Source organism: Rhinoderma darwinii, chromosome 3, assembly GCF_050947455.1.
Source record: "Rhinoderma darwinii isolate aRhiDar2 chromosome 3, aRhiDar2.hap1, whole genome shotgun sequence".
In the NCBI taxonomy this organism is placed as follows: domain Eukaryota; kingdom Metazoa; phylum Chordata; class Amphibia; order Anura; family Rhinodermatidae; genus Rhinoderma; species Rhinoderma darwinii.
Genome location: NC_134689.1, coordinates 419,063,910 through 419,086,553, shown reverse-complemented (window position 1 = coordinate 419,086,553; position 22,644 = coordinate 419,063,910). Strand labels below are relative to the sequence as shown.

At 47.0% G+C, this 22,644-nt stretch overlaps 1 protein-coding gene across 2 annotated transcripts in view; it reads left to right on the top strand.

Annotated features, from left to right (window-relative positions):
- LOC142750287 (very-long-chain 3-oxoacyl-CoA reductase-like) overlaps positions 1–22,644 on the top strand; it is a 47,601-nt gene that overhangs the window by 13,807 nt on the left and 11,150 nt on the right. For both annotated transcript variants that reach the window (XM_075859267.1, XM_075859268.1), the window contains exons 5-6: positions 2,360–2,427; positions 3,441–3,485. In XM_075859267.1, coding sequence (XP_075715382.1) covers positions 2,360–2,427; positions 3,441–3,485 — 113 coding nt within the window. The remainder of the gene's footprint in view (positions 1–2,359; positions 2,428–3,440; positions 3,486–22,644) is intronic.

Below are 22,644 nucleotides of genomic sequence, written 5' to 3'. Positions count from 1 at the left end.
AAGTTACGTTTCTGTCGTAGAAAGCTTCATGCCAGACCTAATGAAACCATCGTTGTCCAAAGAGCTCCACTTGTAGCTCATTGGCCAAAAAAAATATTATCCCGCACCACTCAGGGGTTATCTAGATGTTCCTAAAAATATTGAGTCATAAATTTTCATCTTGGCTGAGATTGGAGAGGTCACGTCTCTGGATGTTTTTCTGAGTTTTAATACCGCTGAGCCCTTGAAGTAAAGGGGGTTTTACACACGATGATTATCGGGCAGACGAGCGTTAATATAACGCTCGTTGCCGATAAATGCCCTGTGTAAACAGGGGAACGATCAGCAGATAACCGAGCAAACACTCGATCATCTGCTGGTCGTATTGTTTTAAAAAAGTTAAATATTATCGTTGTCGGCAGCGCGTCTCCCCAGTCATAGCTCCGTTTCACAGGAGCAAGCCAGCGCCGATCAATGATGTCTCGTTGATCAGCGCTCACCGCAGCGGGCGCTTATCGGCTGGTGTAAAAGGGCCTTGACAGGAGCAAGCGAGCGCCAATCATCGATGTTTCGTTGATCGGCGCTCGCTGTAAAAGGGCCTTAATTTTTAGATAGTTTACCTTGTTTAAGGTGGCCATACACCTTCAATAGTTGTTCCTCTTAACCGCACATACACATGAACGCCTGGTTCAGCCGAGCATGCATGTGTTCTCAATTGAGAGAGGTGAATAAGCCACCGCCAGACACCTCTAGTGGCAACTTATCTCCTTTTGAGAACAAAGGATCCAGCAATTCGGCATGCCCAAGCTTTTTATACTTACACAGTACACATTAGATTGTCGGCCAGCCCTGCCAAAATCGGCCAGTTCAGCAGATGTTAGTCTAATGTGTATGGCCACCTTTAGAGGCTTAGTGTAACGACTTTGTAACCAAGGTCAGACGTAATGCAGGGTTCGGTACACAAGTAGACGGATCAGCCGTAGTCAGATGTAATGCAGGGTTCGGTACACAAGCAGAGAGAACAGCCATCGTCAGACGTAATGCAGGGTTCGGTATACAAGTAGAGAGATCAGCCGTAGTCAGATGTAATGCAGGGTTCGGTACACAAGTAGAGAGATCAGCCGTAGTCAGACGTAATGCAGGGTTCGGTGCACAAGTAGAGAGATCAGCCGTAGTCAGATGTAATGCAGGGTTCGGTACACAAGCAGAGAGAACAGCCATCGTCAGACGTAATGCAGGGTTCGGTATACAAGTAGAGAGATCAGCCGTAGTCAGATGTAATGCAGGGTTCGGTACACAAGTAGAGAGATCAGCCGTAGTCAGACGTAATGCAGGGATCGGTATACAAGTAGAGAGATCAGCCGTAGTCAGATGTAATGCAGGGTTCGGTACACAAGTAGAGAGATCAGCCGTAGTCAGACGTAATGCAGGGATCGGTACACAAGTAGAGAGAGCAGTCGTAGTCAGATGTAATGCAGGGTTCGGTACACAAGTAGACGGATCAGCCGTAGTCAGATGTAATGCAGGGTTCGGTACACAAGTAGAGAGATCAGTCGTAGTCAGATGTAATGCAGGGTTCGGTACACAGGTAAACGGATCAGCCGTAGTCAGATGTAATGCAGGGTGCGGTACAAAAGTAGAGAGATCAGCCGTAGTCAGATGTAATGCAGGTTTCGGTACACAAGTAGAGAGATCAGCCATAGTCCGATGTAATGCAGGGTTCGGTACACAAGTAGAGAGATCAGCCATAGTCAGATGTAATGCAGGGTTCGGTACACAAGTAGAGAGATCAGTTGTAGTCAGATGTAATGCAGCGTTCGGTACACAAGTAGAGAGATCAGCCATGGTCAGATGGAATAACAAATCTATCTATATCATATCTATCTCTATCTCATATCTATGTCTGTCTGTCTATCTAGTTATTACATATCTAGCAAACTGTATATATAATATGTATAAGGCTCCATTTAAACTACTTTTGAGTCTTCCGTCAGGGGTATACATCGGGAATATTAACATACCCCCAACAGAAGTCTCTGATATATACTGAACGGTATATGCGTTTTACTGGATGCCTCTGTATTGAATAACGAAGTTCATCCCATGCAGTATAAAAATAAATGTTATGCTGACATATATTAGACTCTCTTTCGGCATCCGTCAGTCAATGGCGGCCCTATGGTTACATTTGTTAAATTCTAAGACTGGCATTATGGCTTCAGTTTATAACACAAGCTAAAAACTTTAATAAGATCCTTCAGGATACTAGTATTTTTACAGAAAAAATATTGCAGATTGTGCTATTCTTCCGTCACATATTCGAGAATGTCCGACGGAACCCATGACAGAGGCTCTGAATGCAAATTTTCTCTTGTTGTAGTGAATAATGTTGGCATGAATTACTATTCTGGAGTAACACGATTTCTTGACGTCCCTGATATCAACAAGGTGAGCTCTGCATGTGTAACATAAGTGCCCTATATAATGTATGTACACAGTGACTCCACCAGCGGAATAGTGAGTGCAGCTCTGGAGTATAATACAGGATGTAACTCAGGATCAGTTCAAGATAAGTAGTGTAATGTATTTACACAGTGACTCCACCAGCAGAATAGTGAGTGCAGCTCTGGAGTGTAATATAGGATGTAACTCAGGATCAGTACAGGATAAGTAATGTAATGTATGTACACCGGTACTCCACAAGCAGAATAGTGAGTACAGCTCTGGAGTATAATACAGGATGTAACTCAGGATCAGTACAAGATAAGTAATGTATGTACACAGTGACTCCACCAGCAGAATAGTGAGTGCAGCTCTGGAGTATAATACAGGATATAACTCAGGAATCAGTACAGGATAAGTAATGTAATGTGTGCACACAGTGACTCTACCAGCAGAATAGTGAGTACAGCTCTGGAGTAGAATACAGGATGTAACTCAGGATCAGTACAGGATAAATAATGTAATGTATGTAGATAGTGATTTCACCAGCATATGGGTGAGTGCAGCTCTGGAGTATAATACAGGATGTAAATCAGGATCAGTACAGGATAAGTAATGTAATGTACGTACACAGTGACTCCACCAGCAGAATAGTGAGTACAGCTCTGGAGTATAATACAGGATGTAACTCAGGATCAGTACAGGATAAGTAATGTAATGTATGTACACAGTGACTCCACCAGCAGAATAGTGAGTGCAGCTCTGGAGTATAATACAGGATGTAACTCAGGATCAGTACAGGATAAGTAATGTAATGTATGTACACAGTGACTCTACCAGCAGAATAGTGAGTACAGCTCTGGAGTAGAATACAGGATGTAACTCAGGATCAGTACAGGATAAATAATGTAATGTATGTAGATAGTGATTTCACCAGCATATGGGTGAGTGCATTCTTATCATACCGTTAATGAAATATTAATATTGAGAAATAATTGTATTTCCCGATTTATTTTCAGCGAATAGACGACATCGTGAACTGCAATGTACTATCCATGGTGCAAGTAGGTAACCATGCCTTACCATAAATAGTGGCAGTAAAGATTCTGCTGATCTAAATTATAAAAATATGTGGCAGCATCCACGTGGTAAAAAAATAATACATGTAGGTTATGCAATGTTTCGACCCCCGCAGGGGCCAGGCGTACAAATGGCAAAAAGAGCTAATATTTTTAAAAAATCTAAGTGGACCAATCGTAGTGTGAATATACAGAACCCCCTTCCACTGCATTGATATCATAGATAATCTGTGATAATACATCTCCATTAGCTCCTCTTCACAGTTTTTTGGCGCTTATTTTTACATGGAAACCGCATCTAAATCAGCGCCAAAAAAACGCCCGAAACCGCCTCCCATTGACTTCATGTGCTTTCTTCCCACGGTTCCATCTCTGGCCTCCCACTGAAATCAATGGGAGGTAGAGAAAGCGTTATACGCAGCGTTTTTTCCCCACTGCACTCATTGGCTATGGGCGAAAAATTTGGCAAAAAAGTTCACGCAGGTCAAAATCTGCCTCCAATATTCCAATATTTTCTCTGCCTGCAAAATACTCTGTGTGAACAGGGCCTTAAAATCCAATATTATGTAAATATTTAAGTAGATACACAGTAAACATCCCATGCTACAAAACTGTTACATATATCATAAACCAAACTTTATTAGGATGTCCCTTAATGTCGGCAGGACGAAAGCTTGCACTTTAAACTTCAATACGCATGCACCACCCCGAGAAGCGGAGAATGCGCATCCCTGATGGGAAGGTGCGCACACAGGAAGATACTATGTTTGATAAATCTGGCAAGCAGAGTGATCTGCGCGTGCTCTCTTGGGAGGATGTTTGCATCCATGCACAGTGGCAACATGAGAAATTCAGCGTATATTAAAGTTAATGGTCAGAGGTTTCATCCTGCCCCTCCTCCTGCAGGGTGATATATATAGAAGAGAGCTATGAGTCTACTCCTCCTCCTGCAGGGTGATACATATAGAAGAGAGCTATGAGACTACTCCTCCTCCTGCAGGGTGATATATATAGAAGAGAGCTATGAGACTACTCCTCCTCCTGCAGGGTGATACATATAGAAGAGAGCTATGAGTCTACTCCTCCTCCTGCAGGGTGATACATATAGAAGAGAGCAATGAGTCTACCCCTCCTCCTGCAGGGTGATATATATAGAAGAGAGCTATGAGTCTACTCCTCCTCCTGCAGGGTGATACATATAGAAGAGAGCTATGAGTCTACTCCTCCTCCTGCAGGGTGATATATATAGAAGAGAGCTATGAGTCTACTCCTCCTCCTGCAGGGTGATACATATAGAAGAGAGCTATGAGACTACTCCTCCTCCTGCAGGGTGATATATATAGAAGAGCGCTATGAGTCTACTCCTCCTCCTGCAGGGTGATATATATAGAAGAGAGCTATGAGTCTACTCCTCCTCCTGCAGGGTGATACATATAGAAGAGAGCTATGAGTCTACTCCTCCTCCTGCAGGGTGATATATATAGAAGAGAGCTATGAGTCTACTCCTCCTCCTGCAGGGTGATATATATAGAAGAGAGCTATGAGTCTACTCCTCCTCCTGCAGGGTGATACATATAGAAGAGAGCTATGAGTCTACTCCTCCTCCTGCAGGGTGATATATATAGAAGAGAGCTATGAGTCTACTCCTCCTCCTGCAGGGTGATACATATAGAAGAGAGCTATGAATCTACTCCTCCTCCTGCAGGGTGATATATATATAGAAGAGAGCTATGAGTCTACTCCTCCTCCTGCAGGGTGATACATATAGAAGAGCTATGAATCTACTCCTCCTCCTGCAGGGTGATATATATAGAAGAGAGCTATGAGTCTACTCCTCCTCCTGCAGGGTGATACATATAGAAGAGAGCTGAGTCTACTCCTCCTCCTGCAGGGTGATACATATAGAAGAGAGCTATGAGACTACTCCTCCTCCTGCAGGGTGATACATATAGAAGAGAGCTATGAGTCTACTCCTCTTGCAGGGTGATATATATAGAAGAGAGCTATGAGTCTACTCCTCCTCCTGCAGGGTGATACATATAGAAGAGAGCTGAGTCTACTCCTCCTCCTGCAGGGTGATACATATAGAAGAGAGCTATGAGACTACTCCTCCTCCTGCAGGGTGATACATATAGAAGAGAGCTATGAGTCTACTCCTCTTGCAGGGTGATATATATAGAAGAGAGCTATGAGTCTACTCCTCCTCCTGCAGGGTGATATATATAGAAGAGAGCTATGAGTCTACTCCTCCTCCTGCAGGGTGATCTATATAGAAGAGAGCTATGAGTCTACGCCTCCTCCTGCAGGATGATACATATAGAAGAGAACTATGAATCTACTCCTCCTCCTGCAGGGTGATATATATAGAAGAGAGCTATGAGTCTACTCCTCCTCCTGCAGGGTGATATATATAGAAGAGAGCTATGAGTCTACTCCTCCTCCTGCAGGGTGATACATATAGAAGAGAGCTATGAGACTACTCCTCCTCCTGCAGGGTGATATATATAGAAGAGAGCTATGAGTCTACTCCTCCTCCTGCAGGGTGATACATATAGAAGAGCTATGAATCTACTCCTCCTCCTGCAGGGTGATATATATAGAAGAGAGCTATGAGTCTACTCCTCCTCCTGCAGGGTGATATATATAGAAGAGAGCTATGAGACTACTCCTCCTCCTGCAGGATGATACATATAGAAGAGAGCTATGAATCTACTCCTCCTCCTGCAAGGTGATATATATAGAAGAGAGCTATGAGTCTACTCCTCCTCCTGCAGGGTGATATATATAGAAGAGAGCTATGAGACTACTCCTCCTCCTGCAGGGTGATACATATAGAAGAGAGCTATGAGTCTACTCCTCCTCCTGCAGAGTGATATATATAGAAGAGAGCTATGAGTCTACTCCTCCTCCTGCAGGGTGATATATATAGAAGAGAGCTATGAGACTACTCCTCCTCCTGCAGGGTGATACATACAGAAGAGAGCTATGAGTCTACTCCTCCTCCTGCAGGGTGATACATATAGAAGAGAGCTATGAGACTACTCCTCCTCCTGCAGGGTGATACATATAGAAGAGAGCTATGAGTCTACTCCTCTTGCAGGGTGATATATATAGAAGAGAGCTATGAGTCTACTCCTCCTCCTGCAGGGTGATACATATAGAAGAGAGCTGAGTCTACTCCTCCTCCTGCAGGGTGATACATATAGAAGAGAGCTATGAGACTACTCCTCCTCCTGCAGGGTGATACATATAGAAGAGAGCTATGAGTCTACTCCTCTTGCAGGGTGATATATATAGAAGAGAGCTATGAGTCTACTCCTCCTCCTGCAGGGTGATATATATAGAAGAGAGCTATGAGTCTACTCCTCCTCCTGCAGGGTGATCTATATAGAAGAGAGCTATGAGTCTACTCCTCCTCCTGCAGGATGATACATATAGAAGAGAACTATGAATCTACTCCTCCTCCTGCAGGGTGATATATATAGAAGAGAGCTATGAGTCTACTCCTCCTCCTGCAGGGTGATATATATAGAAGAGAGCTATGAGTCTACTCCTCCTCCTGCAGGGTGATACATATAGAAGAGAGCTATGAGACTACTCCTCCTCCTGCAGGGTGATATATATAGAAGAGAGCTATGAGTCTACTCCTCCTCCTGCAGGGTGATACATATAGAAGAGCTATGAATCTACTCCTCCTCCTGCAGGGTGATATATATAGAAGAGAGCTATGAGTCTACTCCTCCTCCTGCAGGGTGATATATATATAGAAGAGAGCTATGAGACTACTCCTCCTCCTGCAGGATGATACATATAGAAGAGAGCTATGAATCTACTCCTCCTCCTGCAAGGTGATATATATAGAAGAGAGCTATGAGTCTACTCCTCCTCCTGCAGGGTGATATATATAGAAGAGAGCTATGAGACTACTCCTCCTCCTGCAGGGTGATACATATAGAAGAGAGCTATGAGTCTACTCCTCCTCCTGCAGAGTGATATATATAGAAGAGAGCTATGAGTCTACTCCTCCTCCTGCAGGGTGATATATATAGAAGAGAGCTATGAGACTACTCCTCCTCCTGCAGGGTGATACATACAGAAGAGAGCTATGAGTCTACTCCTCCTCCTGCAGGGTGATATATATAGAAGAGAGCTATGAGACTACTCTTCCTCCTGCAGGGTGATACATATAGAAAAGAGCTATGAGTCTACTCCTCCTCCTGCAGGGTGATACATATAGAAGAGAACTATGAGTCTACTCCTCCTCCTGGAGGGTGATATATATAGAAGAGAGCTCTGAGACTTCTCCTCCTCATGCAGGGTGATATAGATAGAAGAAAGCTATGAGTCTACTCCTCCTACTGCAGGGTGATAAATATAGAAGAGAGCTATGAGTCTACTCGTCCTCCTGCAGGGTGATATATATAGAAGTGATCTATAAGTCTACGCCTCCTGCAGGGTGATACATATAGAAGAGAGCTATGAGCCTACTCCTCCTCCTGCAGGGTGATATATACAGAAGTGATCTATAAGTCTACTCCTCCTGCAGGGTGATACATATAGAAGAGAGCTATGAGTCTACTCCTACTTCTGCACGGTGATATATACAGAAGAGAGCTATGAGTCTACTCCTCCTCCTGCAGGGTGATATATATAGAAGAGAACTATGAGTCTACTCCTCCTCCTGCAGGGTGATATATATAGAAGAGAGCTATGAGTCTACTCCTCCTCCTGCAGGGTGATACATATAGAAGAGAGCTATGAGACTACTCCTCCTCCTGAGGGTGATACATATAGAAGAGCTATGAATTTACTCCTCCTCCTGCAGGGTGATATATATAGAAGAGAGCTATGAGTCTACTCCTCCTCCTGCAGGGTGATATATATATATAGAAGAGAGCTATGAGACTACTCCTCCTCCTGCAGGGTGATATATATAGAAGAGAGCTATGAGTCTACTCCTCCTCCTGCAGGGTGATACATATAGAAGAGAGCTATGAGTCTACTCCTACTTCTGCACGGTGATATATACAGAAGAGAGCTAGGAGTCCCCTCCTACTGCAGGGTGTTATATATAGAAGAGAGCTATGAGACTACTCCTCCTCCTGCAGGGTGATGCATACAGAAGAGAGCTATGAGTCTACTACTCCTCCTCCTGCAGGGTGATATATATATATAGAAGAGACCCAGTGGCGGATTAAGTAGACCATGGGCCCTGGGCTGTTACCCAAACTTGGGCCCCCCTTCCTCACCGCCGCCCTGCCGTAACTATTTTTAACACTACCTTTTTGGGCAAGCATTAACAGTGTTACGATTTCCCTTGTCACAGCGCGGTGTCCCTACATACTGACAGTATCACACTGTGCAGGGACACAACCTCCTGACAAGGGGAATTGTCTATCAGTCCTGGACTGCAGACTTTTTGTGAAATACAAGGATTCCTATAATAAACATGTCAGGAGAGGTGACAGATTCTCTATAAATCTAGTGACTCACAGGTGACGACGTCTCAGATTCTAGTAGTTTTTTCCTCTTTTCTTCTCCATCCGGTCCAGCACTCATGACGACTTCTCCCGGCCATGACTCATTTCTGCAGAATTTGCCACTCAGACGTCTCCTCACTTTTCCAACATTTCCACACCTATAAACGAAAATAAAGTTATCATGGTGCCACATACTGTGCCCCTAAATATAATAGCACCAAACACTGCGCGCCTGAATATAATAATACCACACACTGTAAAACACCACCTACACACAGCCCCCTGTACATAGTGCCACACACAGCCCCTGTAGATATTACACACCCCCATAGATATCGCCATACACAGCCCCCACTATATATCACACATCCCCCCGTAGAGAGTGTTACACACAGCCCCATATAGTTAGTGCCATACAGCCCCCTGTAGAGAGCGCCACACAGCCCTCCCCCTCTTGTAAATAGCACCAAAAAGCCCCCCTATAAAGAGCGCCACACACATACCACTGTGGATAGCACTACACAGCCCCCCCTTGTATATAGTGCCACACAGCGCTCCCCCTTGTATATAGTGCCACACAGCGCTCCCCCTTGTATATAGTGCCACACAGCGCTCCCCCTTGTATATAGTGCCACACAGCGCTCCCCCTTGTATATAGTGCCACACAGCGCTCCCCCTTGTATATAGTGCCACACAGCACTCCCCTTGTATATATCCCCCTTGTATATAGTGCCACACAGCACTCCCCTTGTATATATCCCCCTTGTATATAGTGGCACACAGCGCTCCCCCTTGTATATAGTGCCACAAGGTTATGTACACATTTAAAAACATTATCATAATTTTATATATATATATTAGTATGTGTGTGATTGATTTTATTAAAAAATATTTTCACTTTTTGAGATACAGCTGCTTTGTATCCTGTATCCGTCAGGTCAGCAGGACTGACAGGATCAGTGACACGCAGGATCCACCTCAAATCTATCACATCTAAGATTATAATTTAGCGCAAGGCCCGTTTCACTGATCCCGTCAGTCCTGCTGACCTGACGGATACAGGATACAAAGCAGCTGTATCTCAAAAAGTGAAAATATTTTTTAATAAAACGGAATTACAAAGTTGCACCAAACACACATTTTTATAAAAAGAAAAAAAAAAAGACGTGATTTTTGCAACGTTTTTTTCCGTAGACAATGCAGGTTTCCTTTTTTATCGTTTTTATGCACACTTTTTTGCTATTTTAGAATTTTTATTCATAAAGTTTGAAAATAATAGTAAAAAAAATAAGCTTTTTTACGTTTCAGCTATTTTTTTTGGTAATAACATAGTTTTACCCTAAAATAGACCTTTTATTTGTAATCGTCATTGTTTACCGTAAATTTTAATATATTACATGTCTATATTAGGGTAATTGGGTCAGCGCTAGCGTTACAACAATGTTTGGCGGGAGGGGGAACGTTTTTTTTGGGGTGGGTATTTTATGTGTATTTATTATTTAATTTTTTTTTGCACTTTACTTTATTATTTTTTATTACTATGGTCTGTTCCTCAAAGGTCAAAAAAGACCTTTGGGGAACTTTATATATTTTTTTTCTTTCTTTTACACCATCTTTTCCCCTGTAACTGGAGCTGCACAGCAGCCCCAGTTACAGGGGAAATCAGCCCTCTCATAGTGACGATTGTCACTAATAGGGCTGTGCTGGGTCTAGTAAGACCCAGCAACAGTCTGTCAGTAACGGCACCCGGCGATCATGTGACCAGTCACATGATCACCGGGAGGAATAGAGACAGCGCCGCTGCTGCTGTCTCTATTCCTATAAACAGCGTTCATTGAACGCTGTGTAAGAAGACATCGGAGAAGACAGAAGCAGCGAAAGCTGCTTCTGTCTTCTCCTCAGGGTCCCCGGCAGTCACTGACAGCCGGAGACCCGACATTCAGCTGCCGAATCGCGCGGGCAGCAAGTTAAAACCCGAGCCGTAGAAAGTCTATGGCTCGGGTTTTAAGGACCCGTCCCTGACCGCTGGCCGTAAAAATACAGCCAGCGGTCGGGAACCAGTTGGGCAGGAGCATAAGCCGACTAACCTCAGCGCCGGTGAACGCCCGCCCGGGTCTTCTCTTGCAGCTTTAGAGCAACAGAACAGCCGTCCGTCGCTGTTCTGTTACTCATGGCGGCGCCCGCACTTGTCAGGGAGGCGTGTCCTACCCCTTTCCCGGCCAATTCCCTGCTCCTCCCCTCCTCATCTTCGGAAATTAGCAGCGCTAGCGCGCTGAATAGTTTTGTACGATAATGTGCGGTTCGGGCTGCCATGGGCCCCCTGGGAGCCTCGGGCCCCGGGCGGCCGCCCGAATCGCCCATATGATAATCCGCCACTGAAGAGACCTATGAGTCTACTCATCCACCTGCAGGGTGATGCATACAGAAGAGAGCTATGAGTCTACTCCTCCTCCTGCAGGGTGATATATATATATAGAAGAGAGCTATGAGTCTACACCTCCTCCTGCAGGGTGATATAGAAGAGAGCTATGAGTCTACTCCTCCTCCTGCAGAGTGATATATATATATATATATATATATAGAAGAAAGCTATGAGACTACTCCTCCTCCTGCAGGGTGATGCATACAGAAGAGAGCTATGAGTCTACTCCTCCTCCTGCAGGGTGATATAGAAGAGAGCTATGAGTCTACTCCTCCTCCTGCAGAGTGATATATATATATATATAGAAGAGAGCTATGAGACTACTCCTCCTCCTGCAGGGTGATGCATACAGAAGAGAGCTATGAGTCTACTCCTCCTCCTGCAGGGTGATATATATATATATATAGAAGAGAGCTATGAGACTACTCCTCCTCCTGCAGGGTGATATATATATAGAAGAGAGCTATGAGTCTACTCCTCCTCCTGCAGGGTGATATATATATAGAAGAGAGCTATGAGTCTACTCCTCCTCCTGCAGGGTGATACATATAGAAGAGAGCTATGAGTCTACTCCTCCTCCTGCAGGGTGATATATATAGAAGAGAGCTATGAGTCTACTCCTCCTCCTGCAGGGTGATATATATAGAAGAGAGCTATGAGTCTACTCCTCCTCCTGCAGAGTGATATATATAGAAGAGAGCTAGGAGTCTACTCCTCCTCCTGCAGGGTGATATATATAGAAGAGAGCTATGAGACTACTCCTCCTCCTGCAGGGTGATACATACAGAAGAGAGCTATGAGTCTACTCCTCCTCCTGCAGGGTGATATATATAGAAGAGAGCTATGAGACTACTCCTCCTCCTGCAGGGTGATACATATAGAAAAGAGCTATGAGTCTACTCCTCCTCCTGCAGGGTGATACATATAGAAGAGAACTATGAGTCTACTCCTCCTCCTGGAGGGTGATATATATAGAAGAGAGCTCTGAGACTTCTCCTCCTCCTGCAGGGTGATATAGATAGAAGAGAGCTATGAGTCTACTCCTCCTACTGCAGGGTGATAAATATAGAAGAGAGCTATGAGTCTACTCCTCCTCCTGCAGGGTGATATATATAGAAGTGATCTATAAGTCTACGCCTCCTGCAGGGTGATACATATAGAAGAGAGCTATGAGCCTACTCCTCCTCCTGCAGGGTGATATATACAGAAGTGATCTATAAGTCTACTCCTCCTGCAGGGTGATACATATAGAAGAGAGCTATGAGTCTACTCCTACTTCTGCACGGTGATATATACAGAAGAGAGCTAGGAGTCCCCTCCTACTGCAGGGTGTTATATATAGAAGAGAGCTATGAGACTACTCCTCCTCCTGCAGGGTGATGCATACAGAAGAGAGCTATGAGTCTACTACTCCTCCTCCTGCAGGGTGATATATATATATATAGAAGAGACCTATGAGTCTACTCCTCCTCCTGCAGGGTGATGCATACAGAAGAGAGCTATGAGTCTACTCCTCCTCCTGCAGGGTGATATATATATATATATAGAAGAGAGCTATGAGTCTACTCCTCCTCCTGCAGGGTGATACATATATAGAAGAGAGCTATGAGTCTACTCCTCCTCCTGCAGAGTGATATATATATATATAGAAGAGAGCTATGAGACTACTCCTCCTCCTGCAGGGTGATATATATATAGAAGAGAGCTATGAGTCTACTCCTCCTCCTGCAGGGTGATATATATATAGAAGAGAGCTATGAGTCTACTCCTCCTCCTGCAGGGTGATACAGATAGAAGAGAGCTATGAGTCTACTCCTCCTCCTGCAGGGTGATATAGAAGAAAGCTATGAGTCTACTCCTCCTCCTGCAGAGTGATATATATATATATAGAAGAGAGCTATGAGACTACTCCTCCTCCTGCAGGGTGATATATATATAGAAGAGAGCTATGAGTCTACTCCTCCTCCTGCAGGGTGATATATATAGAAGAGAGCTATAAGTCTACTCCTCCTCCTGCAGGGTGATATATATATAGAAGAGAGCTATGAGTCTACTCCTCCTCCTGCAGGGTGATACAGATAGAAGAGAGCTATGAGTCTACTCCTCCTCCTGCAGGGTGATATAGAAGAAAGCTATGAGTCTACTCCTCCTCCTGCAGAGTGATATATATATATATAGAAGAGAGCTATGAGACTACTCCTCCTCCTGCAGGGTGATATATATATAGAAGAGAGCTATGAGTCTACTCCTCCTCCTGCAGGGTGATATATATATAGAAGAGAGCTATGAGACTACTCCTCCTCCTGCAGGGTGATACAGATAGAAGAGAGCTATGAGTCTACTCCTCCTCCTACAGGGTGATATATATAGAAGAGAGCTATAAGTCTACCCCTCCTCCTGCAGGGTGATACATATAGAAGAGAGCTATGAGACTACTCCTCCTCCTGCAGGGTGATACATATAGAAGAGAGCTATGAGACTACTCCTCCTCCTGCAGGGTGACACATATAGAAGAGAACTATGAGTCTACTCCTCCTCCTGCAGGGTGATACATATAGAAGAGAGCTATGAGACTACTCCTCCTCCTACAGGGTGATACATATAGAAGAGAGCTATGAGTCTACTCCTCCTCCTGCAGAGTGATATATATAGAAGAGAGCTATGAGACTACTCCTCCTCCTGCAGGGTGATACATACAGAAGATAGCTATGAGTCTACTCCTCCTCATGCAGGGTGATATATATAGAAGAGAGCTATGAGACTACTCCTCCTCCTGCAGGGTGATACATATAGAAAAGAGCTATGAGTCTACTCCTCCTCCTGCAGGGTGATACATATAGAAGAGAACTATGAGTCTACTCCTCCTCCTGGAGGGTGATATATATAGAAGAGAGCTCTGAGACTTCTCCTCCTCCTGCAGGGTGATATAGATAGAAGAGATCTATGAGTCTACTCCTCCTACTGCAGGGTGATAAATATAGAAGAGAGCTATGAGTCTACTCCTCCTCCTGCAGGGTGATATATATAGAAGTGATCTATAAGTCTACGCCTCCTGCAGGGTGATACATATAGAAGAGAGCTATGAGCCTACTCCTCCTCCTGCAGGGTGATATATACAGAAGTGATCTATAAGTCTACTCCTCCTGCAGGGTGAAACATATAGAAGAGAGCTATGAGTCTACTCCTACTTCTGCACGGTGATATATACAGAAGAGAGCTAGGAGTCCCCTCCTACTGCAGGGTGTTATATATAGAAGAGAGCTATGTGACTACTCCTCCTCCTGCAGGGTGATGCATACAGAAGAGAGCTATGAGTCTACTACTCCTCCTCCTGCAGGGTGATATATATATATAGAAGAGAGCTATGAGTCTACTCCTCCTCCTGCAGGGTGATGCATACAGAAGAGAGCTATGAGTCTACTCCTCCTCCTGCAGGGTGATATATATAGAAGAGAACTATGAGACTACTCCTACTCCTGCAGGGTGATACATATAGAAGAGAGCTATGAGACTACTCCTCCTCCTGCAGTGTGATATATATAGAAGAGAGCTATGAGTCTACTCCTCCTCCTGCAGGGTGATACATACAGAAGAGAGCTATGAGACTACTCCTCCTCCTGCAGGGTGATATATATATAGAAGAGAGCTATGAGACTACTCCTCCTCCTGCAGGGTGATTCATATAGAAGAGAGCTATGAGACTACTCCTCCTCCTGCAGGGTGATACATATAGAAGAGAGCTATGAGACTACTCCTCCTCCTGCAGGGTGATACATATAGAAGAGAGCTATGAGTCTACTCCTCCTCCTGCAGGGTGATATATATATAGAAGAGAGCTATGAGTCTACTCCTCCTCCTGCAGGGTGATACATATAGAAGAGAGCTATGAGTCTACTCCTCCTCCTGCAGGGTGATACATACAGAAGAGAGCTATTAGTCTACTTCTCCTCCTGAAGGGTGATACATATAGTAGATGTCACGGACACTGGGTTTGTGGACCCACTAGGCCGCTCCGCCGTAGCGGGGAGGCAGCTGACCAGGTCACAGTCTATGCGAAAGTAAAATGGCAGACAGTAATGTTTAGGTACCTGAAATAGTCCGGACGGTGGCTGTGGCCTCAGCACGGATGGAGGCAGGTGCGGCAAGTGGCGCCAGATGTGGCGGGCAGTATCCGATGAGCGGTAGACACTTGACGTGGCAGATGGCACTTGACGTGGCAGATGGCGCTTGACGTGGAAGATGGTACTTGACGTGGCAGATGGCACTTGACGTGGCAGATGGCACTTGGCGTGGCAGAAGACACTTGACGTGGCAGATGGCACTTGACGTGACAGATGGCACTTGACGTGGCAGAAGACACTTGAACGCGGGTAGGCACAGGAACAATACGGAATACAGGAACGGTAACAGGGCACGGGTAACAGCTGGAACGGGAGACACTAAGGGACCATTTGCGAGACAGACTGGGAAAGACTAACAACGCTCATGCAAGGATTAGAAGGCCAGGGGCCTTCTTATAGACCAGGAAATCGTGGCAGTTGATGATGATGATTTCCTAATTGCGCGCGCTGGCCCTTTAAGGCCGGGCGTGAGCGCGCGTGCGCACCCTACGGGACCCAGCCGGACGGAGCTGAAGTGAGCGCTGGCATCTCCTAGGAGGGAGACGGAGGCCAGCGCTCACAGATCCATGGCTGCGGGCGTCGGGAGGTGAGTAAACCCGACGGCCCGCGGCCATGGGCGCTACAGTATCCCCCCTCTTACGCCCCCTCTTCTTGGGGCCAGAGTGAGAGAGGAACTTTTTAATAAGAGTAGGGGCGCTGAGGTTCTCTTCTGGCTCCCAGGACCTCTCCTCAGGACCAAACCCTCTCCAGTCCACCAAATAGAAAGTCCTTCCTCCTACCCTCTTGCGGTCCAGGATCTTCTTTACCTCGAATACATCAGAAGGGCCGCTGGGAGCAACTGTGGAACTAGAGGTCTTGCTGTAGCGGTTCAGGACCACTGGTTTCAGGAGGGACACATGGAAGGAGTTAGGGATTCTGAGGGTAGGAGGCAGCCGCAGCTTATAGGAAACAGGGTTAATTTGTTGCAGGATCTCGAAAGGACCAAGGAACCTGGGAGCAAACTTGTATGAAGGCACCCTCAAGCGAATGTTCCGAGAGGACAGCCAGACTTTAGTCCCAGGAAGCTACTGAGGCGGCTCTCTTCTCTTGGTATCTGCCTTACGCTTCATGCGATCTACCGGCAGCAAAATAGAGGACCGGGTCTGTTGCCAGATTTGCAGGAAGTCCCCATATGCAGAGTCAGCAGCGGGTACCTGACATGAAGTCGACACTGGAAGAGGAACTCTGGGATGTTGACTGTACACGATGTGAAACGGAGTGGAAGTGGTGGACTCACTTGTGTGGTTATTATATGAAAACTCGGCCCATGGAAGAAGCTGTACCCAGTTATCGTGCTGTGAAGAGATGAAGTGGCGGAGATAATTTTCCATGATCTGGTTGATCCTCTCAACTTGCCCATTGGACTGGGGGTGATAGGCAGAGGAGAAGTACAAACTCACATCCAGGAGTTTACAGAGGGCTTTCCAGAACTTGGAGGTAAACTGAACCCCCCGGTCGGACACAATGTGAAGAGGCAAGCCATGCAAGCGGAAGATGTGCTGAATGAAGAAACTTGCCAGTCGAGGAGCAGAGGGTAGGCCGGTCAGCGGGATAAAATGTGCCATCTTAGAGAACCGGTCCACCACCACCCAGATGGTGTTGCATCCTGCTGAGAGAGGAAGGTCCGTGACGAAGTCCATAGCGATGTGCTGCCAGGGGGCACTGGGTACAGGCAGAGGTTGAAGCAGGCCGGCAGGCTTGCTGTGAGTTACTTTGTTAGAGGCACACACCGTGCAAGCAGAGACAAAGTCCAGAACATCCTTAGGTAGCGTGGGCCACAAGAAGTGACGAGCGATCAGGTCTTGGGTTTTACGGACACCGGCGTGCCCAGCCAGTTTAGAACTGTGTCCCCAGCGGAGAATTATTTTTTTGTCTGCCAAGCGAACAAAAGTTCTCCCCGGAGGGATATTTCTAAGCTGCAGAGGATTGGCGGTGACAACGCAGGATGGGTCTATGATCGTCTGAAGGGACTGCACCGTGTCTTCCGTTTCAAATGATCTGGACAGGGCATCGGCCCTCACGTTCTTGTCAGCGGGACGGTAGTGGAGCAGAAATTGGAAAAGGGTGAAGAACAGTGACCACCTGGCTTGACGAGGATTCAGTCTTTGAGCGGACTGAAGGTAAGTGAGATTCTTGTGGTCGGTGAAGATCAGGATGGGGTGAGCAGCACCCTCCAGAAGATGTCTCCACTCCTCCAGAGCCAATTTGATAGCCAGTAGCTCCCGATCTCCAATGGAATAATTGCGCTCAGCAGAGGAAAACAGTCTTGAGTAGTAGCCACATACTACTGCCTTTCCTTTGGAGCTCCTCTGGAACAGAAGTGCGCCAGTACCAACAGAGGAAGCGTCCACTTCCAGTGAGAACTGCCGAGATACGTCAGGGTGATGGAGGATCGAAGCTGAAATGAAGGCTTTCTTGAGGCTAATGAATGTGGACTCTGCCTCTGGAGTCCATACCTTGGCGTTCGCACCCTTCTTGGTAAGGGTAGAGATGGGGGCCGTCAGAGAAGAAAAGTTCGGAATAAACTGGCGGTAGAAATTGGCGAAACCCAGGAACCGCTGTATGGCCCTTAGGCCTTGAGGATGTGGCCATTCCAGGACAGACTTTAAGAAGAGCTATGAGTCTGCTCCTCCTCCTGCAAGGTGATACATATGGAAGAGAGCTATGAGTCTACTCCTCCTCCTGCAGGGTGATAAATATAGAAGAGATGTAAAGGATCTGCCAGGCACAACTTCTGTGTATACGCCCATAGGTAATCAGTCTGCTCCTGAGTCTATGTCTCTGAGACTGACTCCATCTTCCACCACTCAGGATGGCAGGCTTAGGAGCGGGAGAGCCTATCGCAGCCTGGCCAGACGGAGCTAGCTCCCGCCCTCTGTCTATTTATACCTGCCTTTCCTGTTCCTCCTTTGCCTGTGATTCTTCTCGTGTGGTTTCCTGGCCCACCTACAGCTTCTGACTATTTGATCCTGCTCCATACTGACCCTGGCTTACTGACTACTCTCCTGCTCTGCGTTTGTTACCTCGTTCACTCCTGGTTTGACTCGGCTCGTTCACCACTCTTGTTGCTCATGGTGTTGCCGTGGGCAACTGCCCCATTTCCCTTAGCTTTGTGTACCCTTGTCTGTTTGTCTCGTGCACTTACTGAGCGTAGGCACCGCCGCCCAGTTGTACCCCGTCGCCTAGGGCGGGTCGTTGCAAGTAGGCAGGGACAGAGTGGCGGGTAGATTAGGGCTCACTTGTCCGTTTCCCTACCCCCATCATTACAAGAGAGCTATGAGTCTACTCCTCCTCCTGCAAGGTGATACATATAGAAGAGAGCTATGAGTCTACTCCTCCTCCTGCAGGGTGATATATATAGAAGAAAGCTATGAGTCTACACCTCCTCCTGCAGGGTGATACATATAGAAGAGAGCTATGAGTCTACTCCTCCTCCTGCAGGGTTATACATATAAAAGAGAGCTATGAGTCTACTCCTCTTCCTCCTGCAGGGTGATACAGAGAGAAGAGAGCTATGAGTCTACTTGTTATGAAGGGTCTGTGGACCCATTGGGCCGTACAGCCTTGGCGGTAAGGCAGCTGGCCAACAGGGCACAGGTGAATGTCTATAGTTTGTATAGGTACCTGTGGCAGCTCAGACAGCAGCAAGGCCGGCTCGGCTAGGACTAGGCAGCAGGTAGACGTCAGGCGAAGCAGGCCAGACGTGGATGCAGCACGACACGACTTTGGCACAGCACAGTGCTCGACCAGGGGGTATGGAATGCTAGGGACAGGAACAGGAACTGGAACAGGTACATGTAACACACTAGGAGGCCATCACTTAGACAAACGAGGGAACAACAACAATGCTCAGGCATTAAAGCAGGGACCCCTCTTATAGTCCAGGGTACTCACGGGTCAAAGTTTGTAAAAAGGTCCAGTGTGCGCGCTGCCACTTTCTGAGCGGGCACGAGCATGCGCGCGCACAACCTATGGGATCTGGCTGAGGTGAGTGGAGTGGACGCGAGCGCTGGCGTCTCCTGAGGAGGAGGCTGGGGCCAGCGCTTGCCGACTCATGGCTGCGGCTGTCGGGAGTGGACCGGAGCTGACATCCCGCAGCCACAGACATTGCAGTATCCCTCCTCTTGGGACCAGAGCGAGAGAGAAACTTCTTCAGAAAAGCAGGAGCATTGAGGTTCTCCTCTGGCTCCCAGGAACTCTCTTCAGGACCAAACCCTCTCCAATCCATCAAATAAAAGGTCTTTCCTCACACTTTTTTGGTGTCCAGGATCTCTTGAACCTCAAATGTCAAATGTGTCTGAAGGCCCGCTGGAGGCAACCACAAGGCTAGGAGTCTTAGTCTAGCGGTTCAGGACCACCAGCCTCATGAGGGACACATGGAAGGAGTTGGGGATCTTGAGGGTAGAAGGCAGCCGAAGCTTATAGGCGACAGGGTTGATCTACTGCAGGATCTCGAAGGGTCCGAGGAACCTGGGAGCAAATTTGCATGATGGCACCCTTAGCTGGATATTCCTGGAAGACAGCCAGACCCTCGTGCCAGGAAGAAACTGAGGAGGTTCTCTTCTCCTTGTGTCAGACTTCCGTTTCATGCGGTCGACTGCCATCAGGATGGAGTTTAATGCCAGATCTGTAGGAAGTCTCTAAAGGTGGAGTAAGCCGCTGGAACCTTGGAAGAATCGGGCACCGGGAGAGGAATTTGTGGGTGCTGGCCGTAGACAATGAAGGACCGTGTATTCCTTGTAGACTCGCTGGTGTGATTATTGCAGGGGAATTCTGCCCATGGGAGCAACTGCACCCAGTCATCATGCTGCTTTGAAATGAAGTGGCGTAGGTAGTTCTCCAAGATCTGATTGATCCTTTCGACCTGATCATTGGACTGAGGATGGTAGGCTCATGAAAAGTCCAATTTCACTCTGAGGAGTCTGCAGAGGGCTCTCCAGAACTTCAAGGTAAACTGAACCCCCCGATCAGACACAATATGCTGCGGCAAGCCGTGCAGGCGGAAGATGTGGTGGATGAACAGCTTGGCCAGCTGAGGAGCAGAAGGAAGACCGGTCAGAGGAACGAAGTGGGCCATCTTTGAAAATCGGTCCACCACCACCCAGACAGCACTGCATCCAGCAGAGCGAGGCAGATCCGTAATAAAGTCCATGGCTTTATGCTGCCAGGGAGCATTGGGCACAAGCAATGGCTCGAGCAGACCAGCAGGTCTGGAGTGAGCGGCCTTGTTGGCTGCACATACAGAACAGGAAGAAACTAAGTCCATATTATCCTTGGGCAGCGTGGGCCACCAGAAATGACGAGCAATCAGATCCCGGGTCTTACGGACCCCCGCGTGACCTGCCAGTCTAGAGGAGTGTCCCCAGCGGAGGATTCTTCCACGATCAGCCAGGCGCACAAAAGTCCTCCCTGGAGGAATGTCCCCAACTTGCAGGGGATTGACAGAGACAATGCAAGATCAATCAATAATGTTCTGTGGACTCTCTATGGTGTCTTCCGTCTCGAAAGACCTGGACAAGGCATCGGCCCTCACATTCTTGTCGACCGGGCGATAATGGAGCTCAAACTGGAACCTTGTAAAGAACAGTGACCACCTGGCCTGACAAGGGTTCAGTCATTGGCCCGTCTGGAGGTAGGTCAGATTCTTGTGGTCTGGAAAAATCAGGATCGGATGAGCTGCGCCCTCTAGTAGATGTCTCCATTCATCCAGGGCCAATTTGATGGCCAGTAACTCCCCCCCGATCGAGTAGTTGCGTTCTGCAGAAGAGAAGAGCTTAGAAAAATATCCACATACCCTTGACTTGCCCTTGGGACCTCTCTGGAACAGGAGTGCACCAGCACCGACAGAGGATGCGTCCACCTCCAACGAGAACTGCAGGGAGACATCCGGATGATGGAGGATAGAGGCTGACGTGAAGGCACTCTTCAGGCTATTAAATGCGGACTCTGCCTCGGCAGTCCACACCTTGGCGTTCATACCCTTCTTAGTAAGGTTAGAGATGGGAGCAGTCAGTGAGGAGAATTTTGGAATAAACTGCCTGTAAAAATTAGCGAATCCCAGAAAGCGCTGTATGGCCCTCAAGCCTTGAGGACGTGGCCATTCCAGAACAGACTTTACCTCCTCAGGATCCATCTGGAGACCTCGATTCGAGACGATGTAGCCCAGGAAGGGTAGAGAATCTTTTATCAAACATGCACTTCTCCAGCTTGGCATACAGACGATTCTCCATTAACCATAGCAGAACTTGACGGACATGTCTCTGGTGCGTTATAGGATCTGGAGAAAAAAATCAAGATGTCATCAAGGTAGACTACTACACAAACATAGAGGTCACGGAAAATGTAATTCACAAACTCCTGGAAGACCTCGGGAGCATTACACAGGCCGAAGGGCATTACTAGATGCTCATAGTGTCCATCACGGGTGTTAAATGCAGTCTTCCATTCATCACCCTGGCGAATCCGGACTAGGCAGGTCTAGTTTAGAAAAAAATCCTGCCACCACCTATACGATCAAACAGTTCAAAGATCAGTGGCAACGGATATTTATTCTTCACCGTGATCTGGTTGAGACCTCTGTAGTCGATACCAGGACGAAGAGAGCCATCTTTCTTTTTGACAAAGAAGTACCCAGCTCCTGCCGGGGAGCAAGACTTCTGTATGAAGCCCCTCTCCAAGTTCTCTTTCACATAGGCAGACATGGACGTAGTCTCTGGCAAGGAGAGAGGATATACCCTACTACGGGGAAGGGATGCACCAGGAATCCGCTCGATAGGACAGTCATATGCCCGATGTGGAGGCAATGTCTCCGCCTCCCTCTTGCTGAAGACGTCCGAAAATGCAGCATAATGACTCGGCAATCCTGCCAATGACCGAGGTAGCGAAGGCTGAGCCGACCAAATCTGAACTGGTCAACATCCTTGATACTCAGAACCCCACTGGAGAACCTCTCCAGAATTCCAGTCCAGGACTGGGGCATGCAGTCGGAGCCAAGGCAGATCCAGCAACACAGGGTTAACAGCTTTGGGTAGCACATAGAAAGGCAGAAATTCGGAGTGAAGGGCTTCCACTTGGAGCCTCAG